The 17,332-nt window shown below is 34.7% G+C and overlaps 1 protein-coding gene across 4 annotated transcripts in view; it reads left to right on the top strand.

Moving 5' to 3' along the window:
- LOC125658082 (anaphase-promoting complex subunit 4-like) overlaps positions 1-17,332 on the top strand; it is an 84,224-nt gene that overhangs the window by 23,490 nt on the left and 43,402 nt on the right. For all 4 annotated transcript variants that reach the window (XM_056149648.1, XM_048889173.2, XM_056149647.1 and 1 more), the window contains 6 exons: positions 1,094-1,246; positions 2,046-2,101; positions 2,334-2,380; positions 2,478-2,543; positions 5,041-5,118; positions 6,309-6,396. In XM_056149648.1, coding sequence (XP_056005623.1) covers positions 1,094-1,246; positions 2,046-2,101; positions 2,334-2,380; positions 2,478-2,543; positions 5,041-5,118; positions 6,309-6,396 — 488 coding nt within the window. The remainder of the gene's footprint in view (positions 1-1,093; positions 1,247-2,045; positions 2,102-2,333; positions 2,381-2,477; positions 2,544-5,040; positions 5,119-6,308; positions 6,397-17,332) is intronic.

Below are 17,332 nucleotides of genomic sequence, written 5' to 3'. Positions count from 1 at the left end.
TGTAGGTGAAGTGCCACAAATACTGAATTCTGCGCTCAAGACCATAGCAATGAGGGTTCTTTCTTGTGCCAATGTCTACTGGGACACAGGACCTCTCTCTTTTTTAGAGGTCATATCAAAAGACCAGTGACTTTTGCTTCTATCGCTGGGTGCTAGGGGATGAAACATTTACTGTATGTTAAACGTCTTAGGTTTGATGGGTTGGGAACAGAACCCAGGACCTTCTATTTGAGTGCCCAAACCACTAGGCTTCTGTAATCAAAGCTAAAATAAAATCACATGCATTTTGTAGGGTGGAAAATAAGACTGGTCATTATATGCAATTTCCCAGATATCAGCTCTTTTGTGATGGAGGTACATTCAGTATTCTATAGAACGTATGAGTGGGTGCAAAATGCATACATATATTATAGACTGGGTATGTAGGTATAATGATATAATTATTAAAGTATAAATTTGTTTATATCAGCCATTGGTATACATAAAACTAACCATATCAAAAATAATTTGTTTTGAATTAGGCTAGTAAATTAAGTATGATATTATTTATTTCCTCTTTGACAAGAGAGATACTTTTATCAAAGAAAGATGGTGATTATCGAATTTAGTTTAAGCTATTTTATTATCAAATACATGTACTTATAAACTTACTAAATTTGTGTTTCCCTGCAGTTCAGGTGGTTGCATGAGAGCTGGTAATCATCATTAAGGCAATATATGAATGCAGCGATAAGCATTTGTATCCATTGCGTTTTTATGATAACATATTTTGCATCTCATTATGCGTAGGAGTTCAACAAGGGAAACAACTATTGGACAACTCAGAAATTGTGTATTACCGTGGTCTGCAAGTACATGTACTAGGACTGATAGAAATGAAAGGTTTATAAGAAACCTTTCAGAAGAAATTGATAAATTTTCTCCATCTTCAGCATAATATTATGCTGACAGGGTGAGCCAGGCCATTCTGTACCACCTGTCATCTTCTGTACAATATTATCTTCTGTACAATATCATCTTCTGTACAATATTATCTTCTGTACAATATCATCTTCTGTACAATATTATCTTCTGTACAATATTATGCTGGCAGGGTTAGCCAGGCCATTCTGTACCACCTGTCGGAGCTAAGGGGGATGTCCCTCTGGTATGAGAAGTTTGGAGTGTTGGGACTGACCACCCAGACCATCCAAAATACCATCATGGCTGTAGGTTCATTTGTCCTCAAGTCCAGTGAACTTCAACAGTACGTACTCACAACTAAACACATTACAGTAGAACACTGTTATAACAGAGCATCAGGGGCAGCTAAATCTGATTAATTGTAAATGTGATCTGATATATTCATTAATTTTCTTCACTATTTTGATTAATGTAGCTCACTACACTAAAGCTTATACTCTTTATGACACTATGTCACAAGATGGCGATTTAGATGTTTTGTGAAATTATTTGTATCGATCGATTTGTTTGTATGTCATCGTAGCTCAGTGGTTAAGGCATTGGGCTGGTGAACCGCAGATCTCGAGTTCAAATCCGCCAGTCGTTTGTTCATATGTGTTGAAATGTTTTTTTTGAAAATCATTTTTTTATCCAAATTTGCATATTTTCTGCCTTCTTGGCATATATACTTATCATATATCATCATATCTTTTATGATTAAATCAATTCGTACTGATTTGAGAAACTATTTCAGGGTGTAGTGAGCCACCTTAACATGGGGAGTTACCTTCAATTTGTTATTAAGATGGATTCTTACATCAAAATTTATGTAATGGCTCATTAAAGCATTTCATATTGAATATTATTTTACCATGGAAAGAGAGATAATTGAGAGCTTGAATCACCCTTTTGATGATGAAATCATACTTCATATGAGATGCTTTAAAAAATCATTGAATAAAATTTTGGTGTAGCAATCCAGTAGAATCCTGAATTTGTTATAACTGTGTATTAACATTAGGTATTGTGGAATTAAAATGAACTAGAAAACACTTTGTCATTTTGAAAGATTGTTTCTGGAATTGATATTTTTGCTTTTGTAGGGTTATAGATGACAGTATAAAGAATTTTAAAGCTTTCTTTAGATGGCTGTATGTAGGTGAGACTGAGAAGTTATTGCTGAGTATTTTATTGAATTGAACAAGTCTAGAATGTAACCACTGGTCTTATCTTAATACTACTTGTATAGTAATTGTGATGTGTCAAGAGCTGTCTACTATAAAAGACACTTTATAAATAGAGATGATGAACTTTAAATTCAAATCGGCAATAATTGAATTATTTGAATTGAATTATTAATTGAAAATATTGCAATTTTTTTATTCATATAGTTATACAAAGAATGTCGAATGAAAAACCACCAGCAGATCTCATTAAGGTATACATTATTAACACTAATTGTTACACATGCTTAATAGATATTCCCCTTTAATAGATACCACTTTATTGTACAGATAAATTGTTGTGTTTAACAGATGACCCAGCATGATGTCAATTTTGTAGCAGAATTTTTACGAGACAATTTCAACCATTTCACATTGGTAAGTACTGTCATTGTAAGTTTTATCATCCCCATGTAAAAAGTTTATAACTGCAATGCATTCATGAGGAAATGGCTGTCATTACAATAAGGTAAAGATATCAAAGACAACAACATTGGAAATGTAAATATTTATGTATAAAAGAAAAAAACCAGACAGACAATGGGTAAACTAGGTGAAAGTAATTAATTGTCCCAATAACAGACGGATGGAAGAGAAGACAAGACTGGCAGACAGAAATGACAAAAAGAATTCACCTTCAAAAGTTGTTTGTGGGGGAGGATTCTGGAAATATTGCTGTTATATCATTAAAAGATAACCACAAATGAGCTAACTTTTTCCATAGCAAACAAATCAATCTGAAATACCAGGTTACAGCTTCACACAGTACACAACAGAACAATCTGAAATAACAGTACACAACAGAACAATCTGAAATAACAGTACACAACAGAACAATCTAAAAAAAAAAAAAAAAAAGTACACAACAGAAAAATCTGAAATAACAGTACACAACAGAACAATCTGAAATAACAGTACACAACAGAACAATCTGAAGTAACAGTACACAACATATCAACAATCTAAAATAACAGTACACAACATATCAACAATCTAAAATAACAGTACACAACATATCAACAATCTGAAATAACAGTACACAACATCTCAACAATCTGAAATAATAGTACACAACAGAACAATCTAAAATAACAGTACACAACAGAACAATCTGAATAACAGTACACAACAGAACAATCTGAAATAACAGTACACAACAGAACAATCTAAAAAAACAGTACACAACAGAACAATCTAAAATAACAGTGTAAAACATCTCAACAATCTGAAATAACAGCTTTACACAATGCACAACATATCAACAATCTGAAATAACAGTGCACAACATCTCAACATCTGAAATAACAGTACACAACATATCAATAATCTGAAATAACAGTACACAACAGAACAATCTAAAATAACAGTACACAACAGAACAATCTGAAATAACAGTACACAACAGAACAATCTGAATAACAGTACACAACAGAACAATCTGAATAATAGTACACAACATATCAACAATCTGAAATAACGGTATACAAGATGTCAACAATCTGAAATAACGGTACACAATATGTCAACAATCTGAAATAACAGCTTTACACAATGCACAACATATCAACAATCTGAAATAACAGTGCACAACATCTCAACATCTGAAATAACAGTACACAACAGAACAATCTAAAATAACAGTACACAACATCTCAACATCTGAAATAACAGTACACAACATCTCAACATCTGAAATAACAGTACACAACAGAACAATCTAAAATAACAGCACACAACAGAACAATCTAATATAACAGCACACAACAGAACAATCTGAAATAACAGTACACAACATCTGAAATAACAGTACACAACATCTGAAATAACAGTACACAACATCTCAACATCTGAAATAACAGTACACAACATCTGAAATAACAGTACACAACATATCAACAATCTAAAATAACAGCACACAACATATCAACAATCTAAAATAACAGTACACAGCATATCAACAATCTAAAATAACAGTACACAAGATATCAACAATCTAAAATAACAACACACAACAGAACAATCTGAAATAACAGTACACAACAGAACAATCTAAAATAACAGCACACAACAGAACAATCTGTAATAACAGTACACAACATATCAACAATCTGAAATAACAGTACACAACAGAACAATCTGAAATAACAGTACACAACAGAACAATCTGAATAACAGCACACAACAGAACAATCTGAAATAACAGTACACAACATATCAACAATCTGAAATAACAGTACACAACAGAACAATCTGAATAACAGCACACAACAGAACAATCTAAAATAACAGCACACAACAGAACAATCTGAAATAACAGTACACAACATATCAACAATCGGAAATAACAGTTTTTTACATTGCACAACATATCAACAAAATTTGGAAAAAAGTAAATATGCAGTTTTTGAGAAATCTTCAGACAAAATGTGTGTATGGAGAGATTGATGGACAGCCTAGAGTGTGATTAAAATCAAACCTCTCACCTCCCACGCAGCGATTGTTCGTATATCGAGCGAAGTGGGAGGTTTAATTTTAATCGAACTGATGGACAGCACAGCCTAGTAAAGGTTACCCAAGAAACTCCACATTGCTGTATAGAAAATCACCTTTCTGCACTCCACATTAATGATGTCATTATGAAACATAACATCATGACAGTCAAGTCTTTTGCTATATCAGGGTAACTATCTGTCTTCTCTTCCATCTGCTAAAGTTGTCATTGGGACAATTAATTAGTTTCACCTAGTTTTTTATATGCATGTCTGTCTGTTTTCTTTTATGTTTAAATATTTACATGTTGTTACCTTTGATATCTTTACCTTATTGTAATGATAATCATATGTATGTTATCATGGAAAATGTATGTGTGTTTCAGGACGATGAGGACTCGATCTCTGAGCTGATGGTTGACCGAGATAAAAAACCGAGGTTTAAATTGGAAAAAGTGGGACAGGTAATGATTTGACTTTTAACTCATGTGAACTTATAGCTCCAATAAGTGCATTCTCTTTGTGTCATGTTTTTAATTTTCATCTCAACTGACTCACCAAATCACTAGAACAATTTCAACTAAATCCGGCACAATGCTTCCTTAGATTTAAGGTTATACAAATGAGGAGATAATTAGGAAATAATGAAAATATTAGGTTAAGTCATTTAAAAATCTGTATGAATAAGTGAAAGAAGTCTTACCATAAGTAAAACTCTTATAGAAAATAATATTATGAAAGTAGGTTATGTTTACAGTAGTATAAATCTGGTTTGTCAAAAATAATGGACCCCAGGGAAAGGATGGGGCAACTACTGGAAATAATAGGTTTATATAGATGTACATGTATATGAAGAACAGCTCAAAGATAATGAAACTACAATTCTTCCATCTATTATGTAAGCAAGGTTATTTGGACAAGGTCACTAGGAGATTTGTAACCAAAAAACATCAGATGTTCACACTAGACTTTAAAGTTGCTCATGACCAAGGATGAGTCATGACCCTGACCAAGGTCATTTGCACATCATTACGGTTACTGAAAAAAAATGTTTAAAGCTATTAGCACACACCATACTGGCTTTAAAACAAAAATTAAAGATGTTCATACTTTACATAAAGGTGGCTTGTGATTTGAGAGTATATCTATAGGTCAAGATCACTCAATAAAAAAGCACTCTACATCCGAAAAGATTTATAAATGCAGCATCAAACCCACTCACAAACGAACGCATGCATTACCAGTTCTTTTGCAGAGTTAATATTCTGATTCAAATCAGGCATTTAGAACAGGGAAGTTTAGATAAAATCTTCACATCAATAATGCTTATGTGTGTGTGTGTGTGTATTATCATCCAAAACCAAGGTCATTTGGACATTGTGAAGGTCACTGGGGATAAAAACAGGTCAAACTTTTGTACATGTCATGTCTTTATAATGTAGAAATATCAGACACACAATTTAGTGGAAGAATGGTATTGATTTATTACATGCCATAAACCTTTACCAAGGTCAAGGTCACAGGGGTTTTACTTTGTTAAACAGTGATTGTAGAATGTGGCATTCTAATGTGTCACATTTCAACCCCAAATATCTTGTCAAGATGATCTACTTATAGTTTCAATGAGTCTAGTTTCAGTTTGATAATTTTACAGTATCTAAAGAAGGAAGACCTCCACTACCCTCCCAACATTTCCAGCAATCCATGGGTACAGTTCCAGAGGGGCTGCTTCCTTCTCAAAGGTAAATCATTAGAGGATTTCTTCTTAACATGTTGACACCAATTTAACATAGAATACTACGGTAAAGTGAGTTTTTTTTGCAGGTGTAAAATTTGGTGATTTTCTAAATCGAAGGTATACAAATAATTTTAGCAGAATATATTTTGGCAGACATGGAGTTCCAAAATATGAAAGTTGATAAGCATTTTAGTGTTGATAACTTATCTGTAAAGCATTAAAGTATTTCACTTTCGTCAGAAACAACTGGCATATAAAACCCAGTAGTTTATTTGTCTCCCAAGCTGAAGAGTGCTACATGTACCTTTGATAGGGCTGGGACGATTCAGGGTTAGCTTGGTTCGGTTCGGTTTCGATGCGGTTTTTTTTCCAATTCGGTTCACGTTAGGTCCAATTTATCTAGTGACAGCACAAAAATTAACAATTTTAATGAGTAGCATACATAATTTAATTTTATTCAAGTTTTGTATAACTATTTCGTTATTTGTAAACATGATATCTATTTGTAACTGCATATTATAACTTTGATAGAAAAAAAAAAAAAACATTGACAGTCTATTAAATTTGTTATATTAATGTGCGGCATAATTTTTGGATTATCAAACAAATCTATCGTCAATCGAAAATATATATGATATTGTTTTCATTTAATATATGTAAAAATTCAACAATTCCATCAGCTGATCTCTCCTTTATTGATTTACTTCTCTCTCATATTAACAGTCAAAACATTTAATCTGTGCCATATTATCTACGATGTTGATTTCACTCCAGCACTGACAGAAATGCTATGTGTCATTAAAAAGATACACTGCAATGATCTTACAGACCACATTCTGCTGGTATCTGAGTGGTGAAAATGAGAAATCTCAACACAGTAGTGATATAAATCTCTGTTGCATAAAATTCCACATGTTCTGCACATCACTCGGACGCCATATTTGTTGTTTACAGTGTATGTAAAATCTAAACTGAACTGAACTGAAATCCGGAATTTGTAATCGGTGCATCGAATCAAATGGTATGAATCGCGGTGCATTGAAATTTTTGGTGCGCCACACAGCCCTAACCTTTGACATATAAAAACAACTGCTAGACAGAGTTAACTTTCTTGTTACGTATGATGATTACAAACATATTTGGATTCAAATTCTACTATTCAAAATTTGGCAGCATGACACCAAACAGATAAAATAACCCAAAATTATCACCCACATAAAAAAAAAAGCAAGCTATATGGTATATTATTGTATGAGTCCCTTTCTACATGTACAATATAGAGTTATGTTCCTTTGTCTATGAACAATATAAAGTTGTGTCCCTTTGTCCATGTACAATATAGAGTTATGTCCCTTTATACATTTAAAATATAGAGTTGTGTCCCTTTCTACATATACAATATAAAGTTATGTTCCTTTCTACATGTACAATATAGAGTTATGTGCCTTTGTACATGTACATTATAAAGTTATGTTCTTTTCTACATGTACAATATAGAGTTGTGTCCCTTTCTTCATGTCTAATGTAAAATTGTCTCCTTTTGTATGTATGTTTAAGATGTAGAGTTGTGTTACTTTGTATATGTATAATGTTCTTTTGTACATGTACATTATAGATTGATTGTGTATTGTTTAAAGATTGTGTATTGTCTCAAGAATTTTTAGGTCACCTGAATCACTCAGGTGACCTATTGCCATTGGTCTTCATCCGTCATCATGTGACGTGCGTCGTCTGTTAAAGCGACTGAATCATGATTTTCATTGGAATTTTGGTTTTCACTTTTAACGATCAAAATCTTCTGTCTAATGTGTTTTAAAGGTTTCACCGAAAAATCAAGGTTATACATTATCACAGAAGCTCAGTTTAGAGAGCTTGTTATTTGTTGTGTAAACAAAGACTGCACTATGTTATTGTTTACAAAGGTTTAAAAAAGAAATGGACCTCAATCTAACTTTATTATTTCCATCACATTTCAAGTATTCTTTAATAGGTAAAATGTGTCATATAAAAGTTAAAATTTGTGATTGTGTAAAATTAGGATGCTTTAAATTACAAAATTAGCATTTCACTGGTTTGTTTGTAAGCATAAAAAGACTCAAGTCTTTGTTTACATAACACAGAGTTAAGGTTAATATAGTAATCTTATCCTTGCATTCAGAAGGTCAAAAGTTTGGCTGTTAACATTAAATGAGTTATAATTTTAATGTATAACAAAAAATGAAAAATATTTTTGTCAAAAAACGTGAACCAGTCCCTTTAACAATTTTACATTTTTAACTTCTTGAAAACTGCAAGGCCTATTGTTACCATTTTTGATGTGAAGCATCTCTAGGATAAGAGGAATATAAATTGTGAAATATATGACCTTACCACCCTCGGGGCCTCATGGGCGGGGCCAAATATGCTTAAAAAGGCCATATTTTCAAAAATCTTCTTCTCTACTCCCACAGATGAGGGAGAAAAACCAAATGCATGGTTATGATGTTCATGAAGCCCTCTATCAAAATTATGAAATTCATAGCCCCAGGGTCAAGGGTTCAGGCCCTAGGACAGCCAGAGCCAATTTGACCATATACATATGTAGTGAACATGTATAAAATCTTCTCTGTTTCTATTTATATTTCAGAAAAAGTAAATGCATAATTATGATGTCCATGAAGCTCTCTACCTAAGTTGTGAAATTCATGGCTCCAGGTTCAGGGGTTGAGGCCATGGGGCAGAGCCAATATGGCCATATAGTGAAAATGTATTAAATTTTAGAAAAATTTCTTCTCTACTCCCATATATATTTTTTAAAAAATGAAATGCATGTTTATGATGTACATGAAGCTCTCTACAGTAATTCTTAATTATATATTATTACTATTGTTAAATATATATTGTATACTAATTTTGTGTCTCACTAAAGATTTCACTTATACGGTATGTTATTTTTAGAAAAGTTAAATGCATGATTATAATGTCTATGAAGCTCTCTACCTAAATTGTGAAATTCATGGCTCCTGGGTCGGGGGGTTGAGGCCCTAGGGTGGGGCCAATATGGCCATATAGTTCAAAATGATTTATACATTTCAAACTTCCATTTTTTCCTTCTGTAATTGAATAGGAATTGTCAATACAGCACAACAAAGATTCAACACATATCTTTTCTTAGGTCACCTGAGTCACTCAGGTGACCTATTGCTATTGGTCTGCATCCATTGTGCGTTGTGCGTCGTCCGTTAACAACTTCTTCTCAGAAACTACTTGGCCAATCTTGACCAAATTTTTGTATGTAGCATCTGTAGGTGAAGGAGACTATAAATTGTAAATTTCATGACCCCTCACTCTAAGGGGCCTTAATTTTGGGGTAAAAACTGTAAAATCGATATATTTCTTTAAAAATCTTCGTTATTACTCCTGGGCATCTAGCAGAGAAAGTGATTATAATAGTAATGACGAGCAAGGAAGCTTCTACCAAAATTGTATTTCATGACCATGGGTTAGGAGTTCTGACCACAGGGTGGGGCCAAACTTGGTACATGTATATTGTGTTTATGTGTAAAACACTTAAATAACATTTTCTTTAGTATTATCGATACTAAATTGAAACTAAATGGATATTTAGAAAGAGCAGGTAGTCCTTTACCAAAATTATAATTCTATTCTAATGATCCAAGGGGTAGGGGTAAGTTATTAAATGTGTGAATAGACATTTTTAACTTCTTCTTGATAACTATCATTCCAATTCTTTTCAAATTTGGTATGAAGCATCTTTGGAACAAGGGGGACATAAATTGTAAATTTCAGGATTCTTGCACCCATGGGGACTTAGGGGCGGGGCAAAAACTGCCCAAAATTGATCAACTTTCAAAAATCTTCTCAAGAACCACTGGGCCAGAAGAGCTGAAATATACATGAAAGCTTCCTGACATAGTGTAGATTCAAGGTTAAAAAAATCATGACCCTCGGGGGTAGGATGGGGCCACAATAGGGGATCAAAGTTTTACATACAAACTTTAAAAATCTTCTCAAGAACCATTGTACCAGAGAAATTTACATGAAAGCTTCCTAACATAGTGCAGATTTAAGTTTGTTAACATCATGGCCCCCAGGGGTAGTTTGGGGCCATAATAGGGATCAAAGTTTTACATGTTAATACATATAGGGAAAATCTTTAGATATGAGCCAAGGTGACTCAGGTGAGCAATGTGGCCCATGGGCCTCTTGTTTAGATAATAAGGTGCTGTATATACCTTATTTTAGATAATGAGGTGCTGTGTATACCTTATTTTAGATAATGAGATGCTGTGTATACCTTTTTTTAAAATAGATAATAAGGTGCTGCATATACCATTTTATACGCCCATCATTAGACGGGATGTATTATATGTTATGGTGCTGTCTGTCCGGCTGGCTGGCTGGTCGTCCGTTCGTCCGTCCCGGGTAAAGTTTTCCGGACTTTTTTCCATAACGAATGCGTGTACAACTTTGAAATTTGGTCACAATATCTCCCTCAAGAGTTGTAAGAATGAGTTTGCATTTCAGCTGGATTGGTCCATCCTTGACCTACTTTAGGGCTATAAGTAGATCAAACAGTTTTCCGGACTTTTTTTCGTTACAGATATTGCCCTGAAATTTACACATAAGCTTCCTTTCAGAGGAATACGAGTTCAGTTTGCATTTCAGTTGGATTAGTTTGTCCGTCCATGACATACATTAGGACTAAAAGTAGGTCAAATAGTTTTCTGGGCTCTTTTTGATTATGGATACAGATATTGCCCTGATATTCAGTCATAGGCTTCCTCTCGGAGAAATACAAGTTCAGTTTGCATTTCAGCAGGATTGGTCCATCCTTGACTTACTTTTGATCTAAAAATAGGTCAAACAGTTTTCCGGGCTTTTTTCATTATGGATACAGATATTGCCCTGATATTTAGTCTTAGGCTTCCTTTCGGAGGAATACAAGTTCAGTTTGCATTTCAGCTGGATTGGTCCATCCTTGACCTACTTTTTGGAAAAAATAGGTCAAACAGTTTTCCAGGCTTTTTTTTCATTATGGATACAGATATTGCCCTGATATTTTGTCAAAGGCTTCCTTTCGGAGGAATACAAGTTCAGTTTGCATTTCAGCTGGATTGGTCCATCCTTGACCTACTTTTTAGAAAAAATAGGTCAAACAGTTTTCCGGGCTTTTTTAGCTCACCTGAGCTAAAAGCTCAAGTGAGCTATTCTGATCACCCGTATTCTGGCGTCCGTCCGTCTGTCCGTCCGTCTGTAAACTTTTAACATTTTTGACTTTTTCTCAAAAACCACTGGGCCAATTTCAACCAAAGTTGGCACAAAACATCCTTAGGTAAAGGGAATTTTAAATTGTTAAAATAAAATGCCAGGCCACCTTCCAAGGGGAGATAATCAAGAAAAGGTAAAAATAGGGTAGGGTCATTAAAAAAATCTTCTTCTCAAGAACCACTGGGCCAGAAAAGATGAAATTTATAGATAAGCTTTATTAGGTAGTGCAGATTCTAAATTGTTAAAATCATGGCCCCCGGAGGTTGTATGGGACCACAATAGGGGATCAAAGTTTTACATACAAATATATAGAAAAAATCTTTAAAAATCTTCTTCTCAAGAACCACTGAGCCAGAAAAGCTGAGATTTAAATGAAAGCTTCCTGATATAGTACAGATTCTAAATTGTTAAAATCATGGCCCCCGGAGGTCGGATGGGCCACAATAGGGGGTGAAAGTTTTACATACAAATATATAGGAAAAATCTTTAAAAATCTTCTTCCCAAGAACCACTGACACAGAAAAGCTGAGATTTATATGAAAGCTTTCTGATATAGTGCAGATTATAAATTGTTAAAATCATGGCCCCCGTGGGTCGGATGGGGCCACAATAGGGGATCAAAGTTTTACATACGTCAAATATATAGGAAAAATCTTTAAAAATCTTCTTCTCAAGAAGCACTGAGCCAGAAAAGCTAAGATTTATATGAAAGCTTTCTGATATAGTGCAGATTCTAAATTGTTAAAATCATGGCCCCCGGAGGTCGGATGGGGCCACAATAGTTGGTCAAAGTTTTTTTTTGTTTTGTTTTGTTTTGTTGATATAGTACAGATTCAAGTTTGTTAAAATCATGGCCCCGGGGGGGTCGGATGGGGCCACAATAGGGGATCAAAGTTTTACATACAAATATATAGGAAAAATCTTTAAAAATCTTCTTCTCAAGAAGCACTGAGCCAGAAAAGCTGAGATTTATATGAAAGCTTCCTGATTTAGTGCAGATTCTAAATTGTTAAAATCATGGCCCCCGGGAGTCGGATGGGGCCACAATAGGGGGTGAAAGTTTCACATACAAATATATAGGAAAAATCTTCTTCCCAAGAACCACTGAGCCAGAAAAGCTTAGATTTATATGAAAGCTTTTTGATATAGTGCAGATTCAGGTTTGTTAAAATCATGGCCCCCTGGGGTAGGATGGGGCCACAATAAGGGATCAAAGTTTTACATACAAATATATAGGGAAAATCTTTAAAAATATTCTTCTCAAGAACCATTGGGCCAAAGAGGTTCACATTTACATGAAAGCTTTCTGACATAGTGTAGATTCAAGTTTGCAAAAGCCATGGCCTCCAGGGGTAGGTTTTGGGCCATAATAGGGACTACGGTTTTACATGCAAATATATATGGAAAGTCTTCTGATATGGACCAAGGTGACTCAGGTGAGCGATGTGGCCCATGGGCCTCTTGTTTCATTATGGATACAGATATTGCTCTGATATTTAATCAAAGGCTTCCTCTCAGAGGAATACAAGTTCAGTTTGCATTTCAGCTGGATTGGTCCATCTTTGACCTACTTTTTTGGAAAAATAGGTCAAACAGTTTTCCAGGCTTTTTTTCATTATGGATACAGATATTGCCCTAATATTTAGTCAAAGGCTTCCTCTCAGAGGAATACAAGTTCAGTTTGCATTTCAACTGGATTGGTCCATCCTTGACCTACTTTTAGACTAAAATAGGTCAGACAGTTTTCTGAGCTTTTTTTCATTACGGATACAGATATTGCCCTGATATTTAGTCTAAGGCTTCATCTCGGAGGAAGACAAGTGCAGTTAACATTTCAGCTGGACAGTACTTAGGGGTAGAAGTAGGTCAAACAGTTTTCCAGATTTGTTTTGGTATGGTCACAGGTATTGCTCTGAAATTTAGTCACAACCTCCATTTCAGAGAAATACATAATCAGTTCACATTTCAAACATTTTTACTTAATTGGTGCACCATGACCTACTTTAGGGCTAAAAGTAGATCAAATGGTTTCCTGGACTTTTTATCATCATAAATAGATATTGCACCAACATTTTGTCACAACCTCAATCTCAGTGAAAATTTACTACATAATCAGTTCACATGTCAGATGGATTGGTGCACCATGACCCACTTTAAGGCTTTTCTATTCAGAATGTGTGTTGCATCAATTCAGAATGCATAATATGCTTCCAGGTTGAATTTCACTGTCCGACGGGTGCATATTGTACTGTTTGTGGTACACTTGGGTTTTTTTATACGCTGTATATACCTTTTCTTTTTTTTTTTAGATAATGAGGTGCTGTACATATATTTTTAGATATTAACGTGCTGTGTATACCTTTTTTAGGTCACCTGAGTGAACTGCATTAACAATTGAACCTTTTTAACTTCTTCTTAATAACTACCTGTCCAATTCTTTTGAAATTTGGTATGAAGCATCATTGGGACAAGGGGGACATAAATTGTAAATTTCAGGACTCCAGCACCCCTGGGGCCCTAGGGGTGGGGCAAAAATTGCCCAAAATTAATTTTCAAAAATCTTCTTCTCAAGAACCACACACATGTAAGAAAAACTAAATGCATAGTGATGTAGAGTAGGATGGCCTCTACCAAAATTGTAAATTTCATGATCCCCGGGGTAGGGGTTCTGACCCCAGGGCGGGGCCAAACTTGTTATATAGTGTTTATGTGGAAAATACTTAAATTGCATCTTCTTTAATGCTATTGATACTAAATTGAAAGTAAATAAATATTTATTTAGGAAGAACAGGTAGTCCTTTACCAAAATTGTAAATTTGATTTTTTCAGGGGTAGGGGTTTTGGTATCAGGGTGGGGCCAAAATGGTCAGTCAATTTTAAATGTGTGAACAATAGACATTTTTAACTTCTTGATAACTATCATTCCAATTCTTTTCATATTTGGTATGAAACATATTTGGAACAAGGGGAACATAAATTGTAAATTTCAAGATTCCTGCACCCCTGGGGCCTATGGGGCAGGACAAAAACTGCCCAAAAATGACCAATTTTCAAAAATCTTCTTCTCAAGAACCAAACACATGTAAGAAAAACTAAATGCATAGTGGTGTAGTGCAGGAAGCCCTCTACCAAAATTATAAATTTCATGATCCCCGGGATAGGGGTTCTGACCCCAGGGTTGGGCCAAACTTGTTATATAGTGTAAAACACTTAAATAACATTTTCTTTACTGCTTTTGATACTAAATTGAAACTAAATGGATAGAGCAGGTAGTCTCTTACCAAAATTGTAAATTTGATTTTCCCCAGAGTAAGGGTTTTGACCCCAGGGTGAGGCCAAACTTTGTATATATAGTATTGATGTGTAAGTTTGCTGATACTGTATAAAATCTAAATGCATACTTAGGAATAGCAGAAAAGGATGTACAAAAAATGGTGAATTTCACAACACAGGGTTATGTCTTTAGGATGAGTCCAAATTAGTCATATCTTTTGATGTTTTAATGTTAATACACCTATTATTTAAAGCCTTTCATCAGTGTATGCACTTTTGAGGGCAGTGGAGTTTTAAGAACACATCTTGTTTTATACTGTTGCTGAACATTAGAATTTAGGTTAGATATACAGAACAGGAAATTTTTTCTAGATTTCATAGCCCATGGAAGTAGTGATACTTTTTCACTAGTATTCAGGTGACCAATAAGGCCTGTGGGCCTCTTGTTTAGATAATAAGGTGCTGTGTTTTTTTCTCCAGATAATGAGGTGCTGTATATACCTTTTTTAGATAAGGAGGTGTTGTATATACTTTTATTTTTAGATAATGAGGTGTTGTATATACCTTTATTTTACTGTTACATCATTATGTTATGTCGATACTTCATTAGGTTGTGTGGTTATATCATTACGTCATGTGGTTACATCATTACGTCATGTCGATACATCTTTATGTTATGTGGTTACATCATTACGTCATGTGGTTACATCATTATGTTTTGTGGTTACATCATTACGTTATGTCAATACTTCTTTACGTTATGTGGTTACATCATTACGTTATGTTGATGCTTCTTTATGTTATGTGGTCACATCATTACGTTATGTGCAAACATCATTATGTTTTGTGGTTACATCATTATGTTATGATAAACTTTCAAGTGATCGAGATTGATACAGATGCAAAATGGCGCGCTTAAATTCAAACGTTGTGTTTTCAGAATTATCACATTGTCTGACCTGTGCCCTTTTTAAAATTAGTCATCTTTTCGTTATTTCGAGGCGAAAAGACGACAAAATGAAAGCGACTTTATCATGTAAATAACATGAAATATACGCGAAGAAATTATTTGCCAATTGCATACTGATAGAATGAAATACACAAAGAGCATCGTAATCATACAACACATTCAATGCTTGCAAAATACAGTACATACACATAAGTAATGCACATAGCATGCTTACCTAGAAAACGCATAAGTGCAGACAGCTATTTACATGAATGTGTACTTTTAAAATGTTAGATGCTCGTTCTGCTGGAAACAAAATCATAAACTCCATTTTTATCTCGACAGTTGTGATTCCATTATATAAACTGCGACACACTGAACCCACAGGGATCTGAAGTATGGACACTATTACCTCCCCCCCCCCCCCCCCCCCCCTTCTTTCTGAATTTTTTTGCGGTGATAATTTCTCCGAAATGTGTGGATTCCCTGTTTCGATTTATGTAGTCGTTTCACGCTTTTTATAAGCTTTAGAGATTGGCGTTCTACCGGTATGATAAAATAACGGTAGAAAATTGCAAAAAGTGTGAAAAGATTACAAATGGGATAGACAGGGAGTCCACAGATTTTCGGAGATATTATGGCTGCAAAGAAAAATCAGAAGTGTGTGTTGGGGGGGGGGGGGTGAGTGAGTAGTAGTGTCCATACTTCAGGTGCCTGTGACTGAACCCGTGCCAATAAGGATGTCTCCGGTTGAATCGGGAAATATCAAAGTCGAATATGTTTCCCTTATTTAATGTTTGACCGCTCAAGGTTTTTTGCAGATTCTGATCATGCATGCGCATGTACACAGTGCATCTATTTGGATAAATTGCATTCACAATTCAATATTTATAGATAATTATATACAAACAAGATTGATAATCGATAACATACATTTTGGGGATGATACGGGTATGACATGCACAATGCACAATCCAAAATAAACATTTGATTACACAATATATAAGAGGGAATGTCAGTGGCGGATTTAGAGGGGGGGTGCAGCCGGTGCGCCCCCCCCCCCCCTAAAATTTTCAAATTTAAGGTAAATCGCGGTATCTTGTTTCGGAAAATGTACTAAACGATAAAAGAAGCAATAATTTCTTCCACCTTCAGAGAAATAAATTACAAAATCCTTTGATTTCTTGAATTACTTTATTGGGAGAACCTAATTTTTTCCAAAAAACCCTTAAAATTTGAGTTAATTTATTAATTTCACCTTATTAAAATGATAGAAAATAGTACAAATGACTTAATAGGAGAAATATTTCAAGCCCCATAAAATATGTAAAATCCAGAAGCTTCCGGGGGCTTCGCCCCCTGGACCCCCACCAGGGCTTCGTCCCGGACCCACTGCCTCATAAAGTGGCACCCCCCGTAACCACAATTCCTGGATCCGCCCCTGAAT

Source organism: Ostrea edulis, chromosome 9 (genome assembly GCF_947568905.1).
Source record: "Ostrea edulis chromosome 9, xbOstEdul1.1, whole genome shotgun sequence".
Lineage (NCBI taxonomy): Eukaryota > Metazoa > Mollusca > Bivalvia > Ostreida > Ostreidae > Ostrea > Ostrea edulis.
Note: the sequence above shows the minus strand (reverse complement) of the source record. Positions and strands in the feature narration are given on the sequence as shown.